Below are 14,990 nucleotides of genomic sequence, written 5' to 3' on the forward strand. Positions count from 1 at the left end.
CCCAATAGGCGTTGGTTTCCATCAGTGTGAGTGAGGTGTTGCATGCGAGAGGTCCTAAGAAAGAGTGTGTGAAGAAGCCGGGCTCAGCTGGGGCGTTGGCCCTCGCTTGAATCTCACTGTCTTATCTATCTGAAAGATGGCTGCCTGTTCCTTGTGACGCAGTTAAATAAGTAACCTTTCACCTGCTTCTCTCTGGCCCTGTGTATGCTGTGAGCACTGTATAAGTGGTTAATAGAGCTGCATAAGCTAATGGTTATTTAAACTACAAATATGCTAGTGATTAATTAAACTGTATATATAAGCTAGCTGCTGATTAAGCTGTATATAAGCTAGCTGTTAATTAAACTGTATATAAGCTAGTTGCTACTTAAAGCTGCATATAAACTAGCTGCTGATTAAGCTGTATATGAGCTAATTGCTGATTAAAGCTGTATATGAGCTAATTTTATCAACATCACCCTTGTGGGAAAAGATAACAAGACACCTGGATACAAAACTAATTAAAATCATCTACTGTTTTGTATCTGTCTGTGTTCCACACTTTCAGTTGTACATTCTCTAACATTTCACATGATACTATAACAAAACCTAACTTATATACGTGGTCAAGATATCTGTATTACGATCTATACTATAACATAATTTCCCCACTACAACTCCAACACATCCTTTCACCCTCAGCATCTCCGGAAAAGGCTACTGTCCAGCCCCTGTTTATGAGTTTGGATCCAGAACCAGTGCTATGTAGGACAATGCACACAACCGCAATGCCTATTCCTGCTAGTGTTGGGCCCACAGGGCAATTGCTTTATGTAGATATTCCAAGGGCTGGTCACCAAATGCTCACTGGTCCCCTCCCAAGTCTTCCTCAAGAAAGGAGCACCGGTTTGCCTTTTGCGAGTGAGGTGCAACAACCCTTTTCTGGTCAATAAATATAGGGTCAGTGAATCAGTCTTGGTCTTGCCACTCCCATGGGACCATTTTGGCCTGGCAGACCCTACCAGGAGCTATTGACAACATAGCTACCATGGTCACTGGGGCCCACAAACCCTCCACAACGTTGAGGTGACGATTCACTAGATGGGTGATTAACTGATATTAAATTAAATGATTTGTTTTCTTAGTGTGATCCAGTGAAACGACCTGCTGATGTTAAACACTCAAAGAATGATGGCAACACAACTGTGGGAGGAGAATCTGAATTCATGCCTGTACAATCTGCTGCCACTGAGAAAGGTAACATTTTAATGAATATTACCATTACAGGAAAAGGTCAATAACATACAAAATTGCTTACAGTGAACATTATCAAAACAGAGAAAAACGTATTAGTTTTAAAGTGCATTGCTTGTCTTATGCTTGATTATCTTATGATTCAGTCCATTATTCTATGGCAGGTAATAAGGATATGAGTGGAAACATGGATAAGGTAAGAAACTCCAAATTTAATATTTTCATTTACTTAATATCCCAATGTGATTATAATTTTCTACATACAATACGTGCTAAATTACTTATTTACAGAAGTCACTGGAGATTTCTGAGGGGATCGACAGGAAGAAACAATATCAAAGAGAAACTGAAGCACTGCTTGACAGACTTCAGCTTCCAGACAAACATCAACAGAAGTTGTCACCAGCAGATTTTTTCAAAGTAGGTCCAGCTGTGAAACAGGACCATGACACATCCGAGAAAGATGTAGCTCATACTTTTATTCAGAAGTTGATGATGTTAGACTACAGAGCCAGATATATTCCTGTAACACAAGACAGTCCTGAGGTGAGCCACTTAAACCCTGTTGAAGAGTTTGATACTGATGACACTGAAGACGATGACCTTGATGCTCTTTACAGCACCAATGTAGACTCTGATCAATCAAATCTCAAGACTCACGTGCATCCAATGGATGTTCAAATGGCAGTATTTCACTGCTCAGACAGCTTTTTTAAGCAAAACATGATTACGAAGCTATCACAATGTCAGTACGCCTTACCGTTGCTTGTTCCTGACCCAGTAACAATGGATATTGACTGTCCTCTGTGGACATTCAGACAAATAAGAAAAACATGGAAGATAACTGAAATGAAAGATAATTCAAACATTGTCACCATGAAGAGTATGCCCATCTGCAAAGCTGAGACACCCATGGTGTCATTTCTCCGCCTGGGTTCACCATCTCTGTCTAAATCTGAGCTGATGAACACTTTGATCAACGATCGTCACAAAACCTTCTTCCACAGAAACTGCCCAGGTAGTACAAAGTCTCGCCATCTGATGGATGGTGTGGCAGAGATTGCCTGGTACTGCCCTGCTGGAAAACCCAGTGATGCCTTCACTGACTGCATTGCCTTCTGTAATCTTCATGGTGACGCTCTGTCGCTTGTAAAACAACGTGACATACTGACTGACAAATCTTCAGTCAATGTTGTACTTGTACCAACTCTGGAACAAGGTGATAAAAACAGTGCAGTGATCTCAGCCCTTCTCAAGTCTCCAAAGCCTCTCATTATTCTCATTGCTGACAGCGATGGTGGTGCTGTCCAGATGAAAAAGGGAAAATACAAAATGGGTTTAAACGACAAAAGCCAGTCAAAGGTTTCTGAAGAACTGAAAAAAATCATTGGAAAGATTTTGTCTGGACCACATGAAACCTTCCAGCTTGAATCCATGGCGGAAGTTTCTGGAGTCAAAGTGGATGAAGACGACAAAGTCTGCCAAAAAGGGAAATATGCTGCAATGAAAATTGTGAACTTGCTTCAGGGGATGGAGGTTTCAAAGATCAAAGATAAATATCTCCCTTGTCAAGGCCAACTGTGGCATGAATGGTGCAAAATCAACAAAGAACTGTATCACCTCAAAGGAAACATTGAGGATGAGAAATGTATAAAGCAATGGAAACTGATGCAAATACGAGAAGAACAATGCAAAGTTTCCAGTAGTAAACCAATGGAGTTGTTCATTGAAAGCCTCTCATCTTTGTCAGTGTGGCGAAACGTGGACTAACTGTTTTATCAGCGCACAACAACGCCACCCTAGGAGTTGCACCTAGAGATTCACTTTCCCCTGATCTGTATCAGGGTACCAAAGACACTCAGGTTCATTATACAAATGAGCAGGAGACGTGGTTCCAATACAAAATTATCTTTATTCTGCTACACAATGCACTGTTTACAGTTTATACACGAAATCTAAGAGAGCCGTTATACATTTAAAAAGAGGAGGACTGCGGCTTACCAGTGGCGAGGTGGACCAGCGCAGGTGAGGATCCCGAAAGAGGAGGCACCCCGATCACCCGTGTACACAACACTCACACACACAACCACACGTGAGGGTCTCAACCCGGGGCACACCAAACGACACAGCACACAAAGGGAGACACCACCACCTGGAAGCACCAACCCCACCACCTTGGCTTAGCAGCTCCTACTCGGACAAAGAACACAATTATAAAAAGGCTCTGGTTCTTAAGAAAGGAAACAAAACAAAAATAAGCAAAAAGGAAAACAACAACAATAGTTCGGGTTGGCTGATCAGCCACGGGGGGTGATCAGTAACCCAATCTAGACACACTAAAAGCTAAAGTGGGCCTTCACATCCGTTGGTCAGAATACAAGAAGTGAATGGCTCAGGCTAAAAAGAGGTGGTTCATTAAAACAAGGGTGCTGCTAACAACAGCACAAGACAGGGGCGCAGTGCTGATAACAGCAGCGTCAGACTCTGGTAGGCGACACAGCGCCGGTCAGAGTACACCAATCCCGTAGGCCAACGCAGTTAGTTGAACCAAGGCCATAGACAAAACACCGGTACACAAAACAGCAGCGTCCTTAATTTACGCAGGGTTAGCTGTAGCCGCAGCTCTGGCGGCGTTCCGCTTGAACCCAACCAAAAGTCCCCTGTAATACGGGATAGCAAAAAATTAATAAAAGGATAATTAACACAAAGTGTATAAACTAACAGAATAAAATCACCTTACCGATCAGGCAATGTGCGTCGGCTCCAGAAGGGGGGAGGAGGGCATGTAGCGTAGCTACCGGCAGCTATACAAGCAAAGCACTGTCACTAACAGAACACGAGTATATTTAAATCAGGACCCAATCGAGACTCACCGACAGCTCCGCAGGTGAATCACCTGTGCAGGACGAGGGGAGCCCAGAGATAGTCTGCACAGCGGCGGATGTCCAGCAAACCGGAAGCGGGACACGCGTTTGACGTCAGGAGGGAGCAGAGGGGATCCCTGGCGCATTTATGCGATGCCCGCCCACTGCGATTGGCCCGGTAATTAAAGGGACACCGATGCTCCCTTCTGCTACATTCTACCCCTCCTTCTTGCATCGCCGCCCCGACGATGGAACAGACAAGGCTAAACTTAGTTTGAACTAACTCCAGGGCCTGAACACAGCAAACATTGCATTAGACACCGGACCAGGGGGAGGTGCAGGCCTGTCTGTGATTCTCTCCACTGCTCTGGGAAGATGGTGCACATTAGAATGCTGACCAGCAGTTGACCGTATGGTCCGACGTACGGCCACATCACCACCATCATGTGGACTGGATAGTGGGCCAGCCCAGGAGGCAGATGGTTTATTCGTCCTCACGATAGCGGGAGCCACTACGGGGTCTGGCACAGCGGACACCGGGTCGAATGGTGGGTGTAGCAGCCCCAAGGTGGTTGGTGTCGCTGCAGTTGGTCTAGCAGATGTCAAGATAGGGGTTGCTCGAAGACATTCCTGCTGCTGCAGCATCAACAGATCACCATCGGATGAGGACTCGTCCTCAGAGAGTGGCACATCCATGGAACATGGGCTACTGGTGGAGCCACGACCTGGGGAGTCAGCTCCAACCACGGCTTTTAGCCGGTTCCGATGGACTTGCTTGATCTTACTGTGGTCATCCACCGGTGCAATGGTGTAAACTGGGCCACCATCCTTAGGTGCCTTCAGGACTCTATGCACCACAGGACACCACAGATCCTGGATTTTATGACGTCCCCTCACACTAAAATCCCTCAACAATACCAATTGACCTTTCCTCAAAGGCGCAATTCGAACATGCTGGTCATAGTTTCTTTTGCGACGCTCGGCCGCCAACCTCAACCTCTCCCTAACTCCCTCAAAGGCTACCTGCAGCCGAGTCCGGTGCTCCTGGATCCACTCGTGGACTTTTCCCTCCACCGGATCCTGAACTCTGCCCAGCAGGAAATCGACCGGCAGCCTGGGTTCTTGACCAAACATGAGGAAGAAGGGGGATTCACCAGTGGCCTGATGGGGAGTGGTGTTATAACAGTATAGGACCTGTGGCAGGCAAGAATTCCAATCTCTCTTTCGAGAGACGGGTAGTGTGCGCAGCAAGTTGTGGAGAGTTCTATTGAACCGCTCACATTGCCCATTACCGGCCGGATGGTAGGCGGTGGTGCGAGACTTTCCAATGCCGTAAAGACCACACAGCTGCTGGATCAGGGAACTTTCAAAGTTGCGGCCCTGGTCTGAGTGTATACGGGCAGGAACACCAAACTTGAAAAACCACTCTGCGACCAAAACCTGTGCCACTGTAGAGGCACGTTGATCACGGGTGGGAATAGCCAGTGTATATTTACTGAAAACATCTGTCATCACCAGAACATTTTCCAATCCATTATGGGCAGGTTCCAACACAGTATAGTCAATGGCTACAATCTCATTAGGACGGGAAGCCAATAAATGCCCCAAGTAGCTACGAGTAGCTGGCTGGGTGTCTTTGGCCACTTGGCATCTTTCACAGGTCTGACACCAGTCTGCCACCTCAGAAGACATACCTGGCCAGTAGCAGCGAGCTCGCAAGAGCTCCAACGTTCTCTCCACACCTTGATGACCGTGCTCCTGATGAACCCCTGTTAGAACCTCGTTCTTTAAGACAGCCGGCAGCAGCAGTTGGAACGTTGCTGCTGCACCATCAGGGCGGAAGATCCGACGACAAAGGACCCCGTTCTGATCAACCAGGCGGTCCCATTGTCGGAGCAGCACCAAGGCGGGCTGAGATAAATGTTTCCGCTCCTCATGGTTAGGACGCTGCTTCTGTCTCCAGAACAACGAGACCGCCTGGATAACTGGGTCAGCCTGCTGGAGAGAACAGATGTCAGACAGTGTGCGATTAGGCAAGACCGTGACCGCAGCCTGGGTTGCCTCAATCTTCCCCAACTGCAATGCTCGCTGTAACGGTTCCGGAAGCAAGGTGCCAGGGACCATGGCTTCCATGTGCTGCTCACCTGGTGGATGCTGCCGGGAAAGGGCGTCAGCGTTCCGATTGCTTTTCCCTGACCTGTACTTTAACTCAAAGTCAAAGGATGCAAGTTGGGCCGCCCACCGCTGTTCGGTCGCACCCAGTTTAGCAGAAGACAAGTGGCTCAATGGATTGTTGTCGGTGTAAACAAGGCACTTTTGGCCCAGCAAATACTCCCTGAATTTCTCGGTCATGGCCCACTTAAGGGCCAAGAACTCGAGTTTCATCGAGCTATAGTTCGACATATTGCGCTCAGTGGGTCTCAGACCTCGACTGGCGTATGCTATCGGTCTAACTTTACCTCCGTGCTCCTGTGAGAGCACCGCGCCTAGCCCGCCAAAACTTGCGTCCACCTCCAGAATGAAGGGCAAGGAGAAGTCAGCATAGGCCAGGACAGGTGCAGTGGTGAGTTTGGCTTTTAACGCACCAAAGCTACGCTGGCACTCCTCTGTCCACTTCTCAAGAACGTCTGACCCTGCCCTCCTTCTGGCCTTGGTGCCTCCTAGCTCGGCTACCAGCTTATGGAGAGGGGCTGCCAGCTTGGCAAAGCCCTCCACAAAGCGACGATAATAGCTGGCAAACCCCAGAAAAGACCGCAACTCAGCTACTGTAGAAGGCGGCTGCCAGTTAGCCACCACCTCGATCTTGCTCGGATCGGTGGAGACACCCTTGTCCGAGATGACATGACCCAAGTAATGCACTTCCTGCTGGAAAAATGCACATTTGGAGAGTTTCGCCTTAAGACCCTCCTGCTGAAGCCGACCCAGCACCACCTCCAGTCTCTCCAGATGCTGTTCTACTGAGGAAGAGAAAACCACAATGTCGTCAAGGTAGAGAAGTAGTGACTGGCACTGTTGGTCCCCGAATAGGCGCTGCATTAACCTCTGGAAGGTGCTGGGGGCGTTGCAGAGCCCAAAGGGCATGCGGTTCCACTCAAACAAACCAAATGGGGTGCAAAATGCTGTCTTGGATCTGTCTTTCTCAGCCATTGGGACCTGGTTGTACCCACTGGCCAGATCCATGGTGGAAAACCAGCGAGCACCTGTCAGTGAATCCAGGGATTCCTCGATACGTGGTAAAGGAAACGCATCCTTTCTGGTCTTGCTGTTAAGTTGTCGGTAGTCAACGCACAGGCGCAGACTACCATCCTTCTTCCTTACCAGAACGATGGGGGAAGCATAGGGACTGCTACTCTCCCTGATTACCTGCGTTTCCAGTAGCTGATTGATGTGCTCTTTTACTACCTCGTACTCTGATGGAGGGATACGCCTGTAGCGTTGTCTTACAGGAATGTCATCCAAGAGCGGAATGTCATGCGCCATCAAGTTGGTACAACCCAAATCCCCCTCGTAAGCAGAGAATACTGAGGAGTACTTCCCAAGAAGGGACCTCACCTGATCCTTCTCTTCAGCGGACAGTGAAGACAGGTCAATGGCCTCCAGCTGTTCATCCACCGTTGGACCAACAGACTGAGATGCCACTGTGGCTACACTAGATGACCTCTCTGTAACTCCTGTGGGCAGACTGACAACATTCACAGTATCCAAGGTGCCCACAATTGTGCGGGGATAAAGCAACACATCAGTGGAGCCTACATTAACAATCGGTATGTAGGCTGTGCCCCCTATCACACGGACCAAGGCAGGTGACGCAAGCAATCCAGCAGGTAAGCCAGTGTCAGAGGGTTCGAACAACACAGTGGCACCAGAGTACTGCTCAGCACATGTAGCCGCCACTACCTGCATCATGCCACCTGGGATACGACAAGCCTTCTTACCCCGGATCTTCACTTTTCCTGCAGCGCCCAACGGGGCCTGCACACTGGCACGATGGCACTTTTGCAGCGCCTGCACGAGAGACTCTGGTGCCCCAGATACTGGGGGAAAGTCAAACAAAGCTTGGCCATACTGCCCAAAGAGCTCTCTGTAGCACCTGCGAATCACATTCATCCCCAACACGCCAGACACCGAACGGGACAAATCACCCGGGGGCTCCTTTACGACTAACACACCACAGCGTGGCATCAATTTGTCACACAGCCCCACATCTAGCTCCAGGTAACCAATGTAGGGAATGGGCAACCCATTAGCGGCTCTAAGCTCCAGCCAGTGACAAGATTGGAGTCGTTCTTGACCCCACGGCTCGAAGTGCTGGAGGAAGAAGCTCTCTGTGACAGTAGACACCATGGATCCTGTATCCACCAAGCAAGGCACCTTAATTCCACCCATGTCCACATCAACATGTGGACACGAGGACATCAACTTTGAGGCGTCCGCCGCACCACACAAAACAAACCCGGAGCCAACCGAGGGCCCAACCGAACTGTGGCTCTGCAGTCCGGTGGGTGCTAGTTTTCCGAAGCCTGAGCTGAATAGGGCTGCCTACCAGATGGTGGCGGGGCCTGCGAGGATGGAGGGTGGGGAGGGATGCGAAACCCGTCGCACTCTCTGGCAAAGTGACCAGGCTGTTGACAGCGCCTGCATATGATGGGGCCCTGACGAGGTGCACGATTGCGCGGTTGGGAGTTCTGTAACAGAGCAATGCTTTGAGTAAGTTGATCTAGCTGTTGTTGCTGCTTCTTCAACATTTCAAGCATCTCGGGCAGCTGGGGTGAGTTAACCATCCCCGGAGAACCACCATGAATGCCGTACTGTGTACCAAGGACAGAGGGAACAGAGTGACTTCGGCCTCTCATGCTACCTGGCAAACCCTCCTGTTCCCACCTAATTGCCTCCCCCCTGACGTCAAGCAAAGTTGCGGTCGGCTTCCCACGGACAAACTGTTTTAAGCCACGGCGGAGTGCACCATCTAGAACGTGCTCCACAAATTGGTCTCGCAACAACACTTCAGCATTTAGCATCTCGCTAGGCGCGCGCTGTTTTACAGCCTCCATACTGCTCATCAAGGCGAGGGAGAACTCTTGTAGGGTCTCGCCATCTTGTTGTCGTCTAGAAAAGAAGGCCTCCTGTAAGGCTACATATGACTCGAAGCACCCGTACACCTCCTGTAACGCAGCAATTATTTGGTCTGGATCCCCTCGTTCTGCACTAGAGCGAAATTTTATTTCCTCCCGTGCCTCTCCTTCTAAGTGATCAAATAAAAAGAATGCCTGATCGGAATTCGATAACCTTCGTGCCCTCATACATGCCTGCACCTCCTCAATCCACTCATTCAACCCTATACCTGACCGTCCTCTAAACATAGGGCATTTCCTGTCTCGGGGCATGAACACTAGCCTCTCTGTGACAGGAGCACTGGTAGTGACAGGAGCATTAGGTGGCACAGAAGTAGAGAGCATATCACTAGAGCCAGGGAGGGTGGAAGCCTGTTCCTGGCGTAGTCTCACATTATCTGCTGTCAACTGGGCAATTAAGTCCCTCAACTCTTGCAGATCTTCCGCCATCACTACAAATTGGTCAGGGATGGAGGACTCTATACTGGGGTGGAGTAGCACTGAAGGGAAGGAAAAAAATTTAAAATAGGCTAGCTGAACACCTTACCAGAACCCGCTACATTCAGAAACCCAAAGAACCAGCTGCTGTTTTGCTTTCACCAATAAATAAAAAGTACACAATTAAACACACAATACACCAAATAACATTTACTCAAGGAAACAAAGAAAAAAATGGAACACACGTCTCTGCTTTCAAAAAGTAGACCCTGCCAACAACGCCAAATGTGGCGAAACGTGGACTAACTGTTTTATCAGCGCACAACAACGCCACCCTAGGAGTTGCACCTAGAGATTCACTTTCCCCTGATCTGTATCAGGGTACCAAAGACACTCAGGTTCATTATACAAATGAGCAGGAGACGTGGTTCCAATACAAAATTATCTTTATTCTGCTACACAATGCACTGTTTACAGTTTATACACGAAATCTAAGAGAGCCGTTATACATTTAAAAAGAGGAGGACTGCGGCTTACCAGTGGCGAGGTGGACCAGCGCAGGTGAGGATCCCGAAAGAGGAGGCACCCCGATCACCCGTGTACACAACACTCACACACACAACCACACGTGAGGGTCTCAACCCGGGGCACACCAAACGACACAGCACACAAAGGGAGACACCACCACCTGGAAGCACCAACCCCACCACCTTGGCTTAGCAGCTCCTACTCGGACAAAGAACACAATTATAAAAAGGCTCTGGTTCTTAAGAAAGGAAACAAAACAAAAATAAGCAAAAAGGAAAACAACAACAATAGTTCGGGTTGGCTGATCAGCCACGGGGGGTGATCAGTAACCCAATCTAGACACACTAAAAGCTAAAGTGGGCCTTCACATCCGTTGGTCAGAATACAAGAAGTGAATGGCTCAGGCTAAAAAGAGGTGGTTCATTAAAACAAGGGTGCTGCTAACAACAGCACAAGACAGGGGCGCAGTGCTGATAACAGCAGCGTCAGACTCTGGTAGGCGACACAGCGCCGGTCAGAGTACACCAATCCCGTAGGCCAACGCAGTTAGTTGAACCAAGGCCATAGACAAAACACCGGTACACAAAACAGCAGCGTCCTTAATTTACGCAGGGTTAGCTGTAGCCGCAGCTCTGGCGGCGTTCCGCTTGAACCCAACCAAAAGTCCCCTGTAATACGGGATAGCAAAAAATTAATAAAAGGATAATTAACACAAAGTGTATAAACTAACAGAATAAAATCACCTTACCGATCAGGCAATGTGCGTCGGCTCCAGAAGGGGGGAGGAGGGCATGTAGCGTAGCTACCGGCAGCTATACAAGCAAAGCACTGTCACTAACAGAACACGAGTATATTTAAATCAGGACCCAATCGAGACTCACCGACAGCTCCGCAGGTGAATCACCTGTGCAGGACGAGGGGAGCCCAGAGATAGTCTGCACAGCGGCGGATGTCCAGCAAACCGGAAGCGGGACACGCGTTTGACGTCAGGAGGGAGCAGAGGGGATCCCTGGCGCATTTATGCGATGCCCGCCCACTGCGATTGGCCCGGTAATTAAAGGGACACCGATGCTCCCTTCTGCTACATCAGCAACAGAAAAAGATTATTTCTTGAAATGGACTCAGATCTTAACAGATGCCCTCTCCACAGACGACCTCGTTTCAATTCTCCAAATCTATGATAAAAAGTGGGCTGAGCTCTTGGCCTTGAAGAAGAAGCATGACAAATCTGATCTGCAAAAAAAAAAGCAAACTGATCTTGATGAAATATCAACACAACTACAGTCAGCAACTTTTGGCTTGGAGCACATCTTCAGAGAAATGGGACAGATCTATGAAGCTCATGCATCTCTGCAGAAACAACCAAAGAGGGGACAGACTGACTGGTCTAAATACCCCGAGCTGGCTGCAGAGCTGATGATATCAGGACACCCAATGGAGCTGATGGATGGTGATGCAGGTCATGTACCTTTAACATGGATCTCTGGTCTTTTAGATGAAGTCATCAAGAAACTGGGTGACAAGAGAGTCTTTGTTTTGTCAGTGTTGGGCGTACAAAGCAGTGGAAAATCAACAATGCTGAATGCCATGTTTGGGTTACAGTTTGCAGTGAGTGCTGGCAGGTGCACCAAGGGTGCCTTCATGCAGCTGGTCGAAGTGTCAGAGGAGATCAAGAAAGACTTTGAGTTTGACTATGTAATAGTGGTGGACACTGAAGGACTGCGTGCTCTTGAGTTGGAAGGTAAAGCCACTCTTCACCACGACAATGAACTGGCAACATTTGTTGTTGGTCTGGGAAACATGACGCTGATCAACATCTTTGGAGAGAATCCAGCTGAGATGCAAGATATTCTGCAGATTGTTGTTCAGGCTTTCATGAGGATGAAGAAAATTAAACTTTATCCAAGTTGTGTGTTTGTTCACCAGAATGTTACAGATATTGGTGCTGCAGAGAAAAACATGGATGGAAAGAGACGGCTGCTAGAAAAACTGGACAAGATGGCCCAACTAGCAGCCAAAGAGGAGGTTTGTGATGCCGAGTGCTTCAGTGATGTCATTGCATTTGATGTGCAGAAAGATGTGAAATACTTTGCCCAGCTTTGGGAGGGAAGTCCACCGATGGCTCCTCCAAATCCAGGTTATAGTGAATGCGTTCAAGAGCTGAAGACCACCATCCTCTCTAAAGCTAAACAGTCTGCTGGGATCACTCTCTCGCAGTTCAAAAGCAAAATTCAGGACCTGTGGAATGCCCTGATGAACGAGCAATTTGTTTTCAGTTTCAAAAACACACTTGAAATTGCAGTGTACAGAAAACTTGAGGTCCAGTATGGGAACTGGACCTGGACCCTGAGGAGCAACATGTTGAACATTGAGAACGAACTTCATACCAAAATTCAAAATGGAAAACTTCACAAGGTCGAGCTCAATCATCTTCATCAAGAATCGAACAAAACCTATGATGGAATCAAAAAAGCAATGGAAACATACTTTGATGATGACAGAGACATGTTGGTTCAGTGGCGAGGCCGATTTGAAAGCAAAATCAAGGAGTTTCAGAATGAACTATTGAGAGAAGTTCAAAGAAAACTGGACGAAGTCATCCAGCAGAAAAATGCTTGTAAAAAGCTTGATGATAAGAAGACATTGTTTGAGAACAAGCTGCTACAAAAGAGCAAAGAACTCGCTCATCAGTTAAAGGACAAGGCAAAAGATGAAAAGGAACTTAAAAAGCAGTTCAACTCTGTTTGGAGTGGCTTGGTTAAAGAACTAACTGCAGGTATAAAACCTATTAAGGACATCAACTGTGAAGAAGATCAATCAACTGTCCTCCTGGAGCTTGGTATTGAATGGTCTCTCATACATGAATCCAAAAGCAGTGGCAAATACAAAAAAATAGCAGAGGTTGGTGATTACGCTCAATATGTATCTCTGACCAAGCACCACGACCTCTCAGACACAAGCCAACAATCTCAAGATGATAACAGAGAAAACACAAAAGGGCAAGGAAGTCATTTCATGTCATCTCTGTGGGGGTCTTTGAAAAGAATGTTTGTATCTGACTCAACACAACATATGAAACAACGTACATCAAAGAGTGGTTTATCACATGAAGAACAGGAACTGATCAGATCCCTCATTGGCGATGTTGAAAAACAGTCCCTTGATGCAATTAAGAGCAAACCTGTGGCTACAAGAGGCTACAGCCTAACTTACTTGCAAGGAGTGGCCAACAATGTAAAACAAACGGTGTCAGAGTTTGAATCAAAGAGGAAATATGCTCTAAAGAAGGAGTTCACAGTTGATCTCTTGCTGTATGTATTTGACAGAGCACGGAAATGGCTTTCAGAGTCCCACATGACATTCAAAGGGAACAATGATGCACACTCTTATGTAGAAAGCAAGAAAATGGATTATTACAACATTTTCAGAAGCTTCTGCAAAGGAAGCTCATCTGCTGTTGTGCTTGGACAACTGATCTGTGACAAGCTGAAGAGTTCCACTGTCGAGGCAGTCTGTAACAACACTGCCATTGATCTCGCGACAGAGATGAGGTGCAATTTCCCAGCATTCAATGGGAACAGGTCGAACTTGGAGAACCATGTGTTGAAGTCACTGGCAGAGAAAGAGGACTTTGGTGGTTTTATCACCTACATCCATCACCCAAGGAAGCAAGTAGAGACATATATAAGAGAAGAAGTAGAGAAATACATTTCTACAGGAAAGGGAAAAGAGACAGCGCAGACTATACTCAAGAAAAATGTTGACGACATCAACACGCTTGTTCGTCAAGCTTTATATGAAGCAACAAAGAAAGTCAAAACCCACACAGGAGACCCAGACATGTGGATGGAGGAATTTTCCAGTTTGCTAAAAGATAAGCTAACATTCAATACCATCAGTTGTCAAAACTTCAGTGACTTGAACAGTTTTGACTTCCTCAAAGAAGAGATAGATAAAGGTCTTGTATCCATCATAGAGGAGTTGAGCAACCTCCCACTGCATAACATGAAGAAATTCAGGATGAAGCCTGATGAAATCCTCATCGATCAGCTGTGTGACTGCTGCTGGGTAAAGTGTCCATTCTGTGCAGCTGTTTGCACCAACACCGTGAATGATCACAATGAGGACCACAGCGTGCCTTTTCATCGATCTGCGGCAGTTATTGGATGGCACTTAAGAAACACCGTAAATCTGTATATTGAGTTCTGCACAACAAGTATTGCAAGTGATGGAAGTTTCTACCCTAGCCATGATTCAGAAGTGGTCATTCCCTATAAAATGTACCGAAAAGCTGGCCCAAACTTTTCTAACTGGGCAATTACCCCTGATGGGTCAAAGCTGGAATATTGGAAATGGTTTGTGAGTCGATTTGAGAAGGAACTGGAAGACCACTATGGATTAAAATTCCAGGGCTATGGTCAAATTCCCAGCGAGTGGAAAACACACTCTAAGGAACAAGCTATTCAAAGTTTGGATGAAATGTTCAATCCGTGATTTGCCAATACAACCACAACCCAGCTGAAAACCATGATACTGGTTTTCACATGATTATTCATTCATCAGATTCCTATAAAACAACATTCATTGACGTTTGATTATCTCTCCATTGACGGGAGAAGTTGTGTGAATAATAAATTTGTCAATGAATCATTACAAACTACACGTGATTAGGCTGGTTCACAGGAATCAGATTACTTTATGCAAACTAACGCTTAAAACAAAAGAGTGCACAAGAACAATAGTAATATGGAGAATTTAGTGAGTCACACAAACATCAAGATATAATATTAATTTCAAGTCAATGACTCATCTACAA

General features: G+C 47.0%; 1 protein-coding gene across 1 annotated transcript; it reads left to right on the plus strand.

Moving 5' to 3' along the window:
• Positions 1-1,420: 1,420 nt before the first annotated feature.
• On the plus strand, positions 1,421-14,668 carry LOC306787371 (interferon-induced very large GTPase 1-like; the record flags this gene model as incomplete). The annotated part of the gene is given in 4 exon segments (XM_079282490.1): positions 1,421-1,429; positions 1,525-2,977; positions 2,980-2,982; positions 11,265-14,668. Coding segments are annotated over 4 exon segments (4,869 nt in total).
• Positions 14,669-14,990: the final 322 nt, after the last annotated feature.

The sequence above is a fragment of the Melanostigma gelatinosum genome, assembly GCF_949748355.1.
Source record: "Melanostigma gelatinosum genome assembly, chromosome: 13".
NCBI classification, from domain to species: domain Eukaryota; kingdom Metazoa; phylum Chordata; class Actinopteri; order Perciformes; family Zoarcidae; genus Melanostigma; species Melanostigma gelatinosum.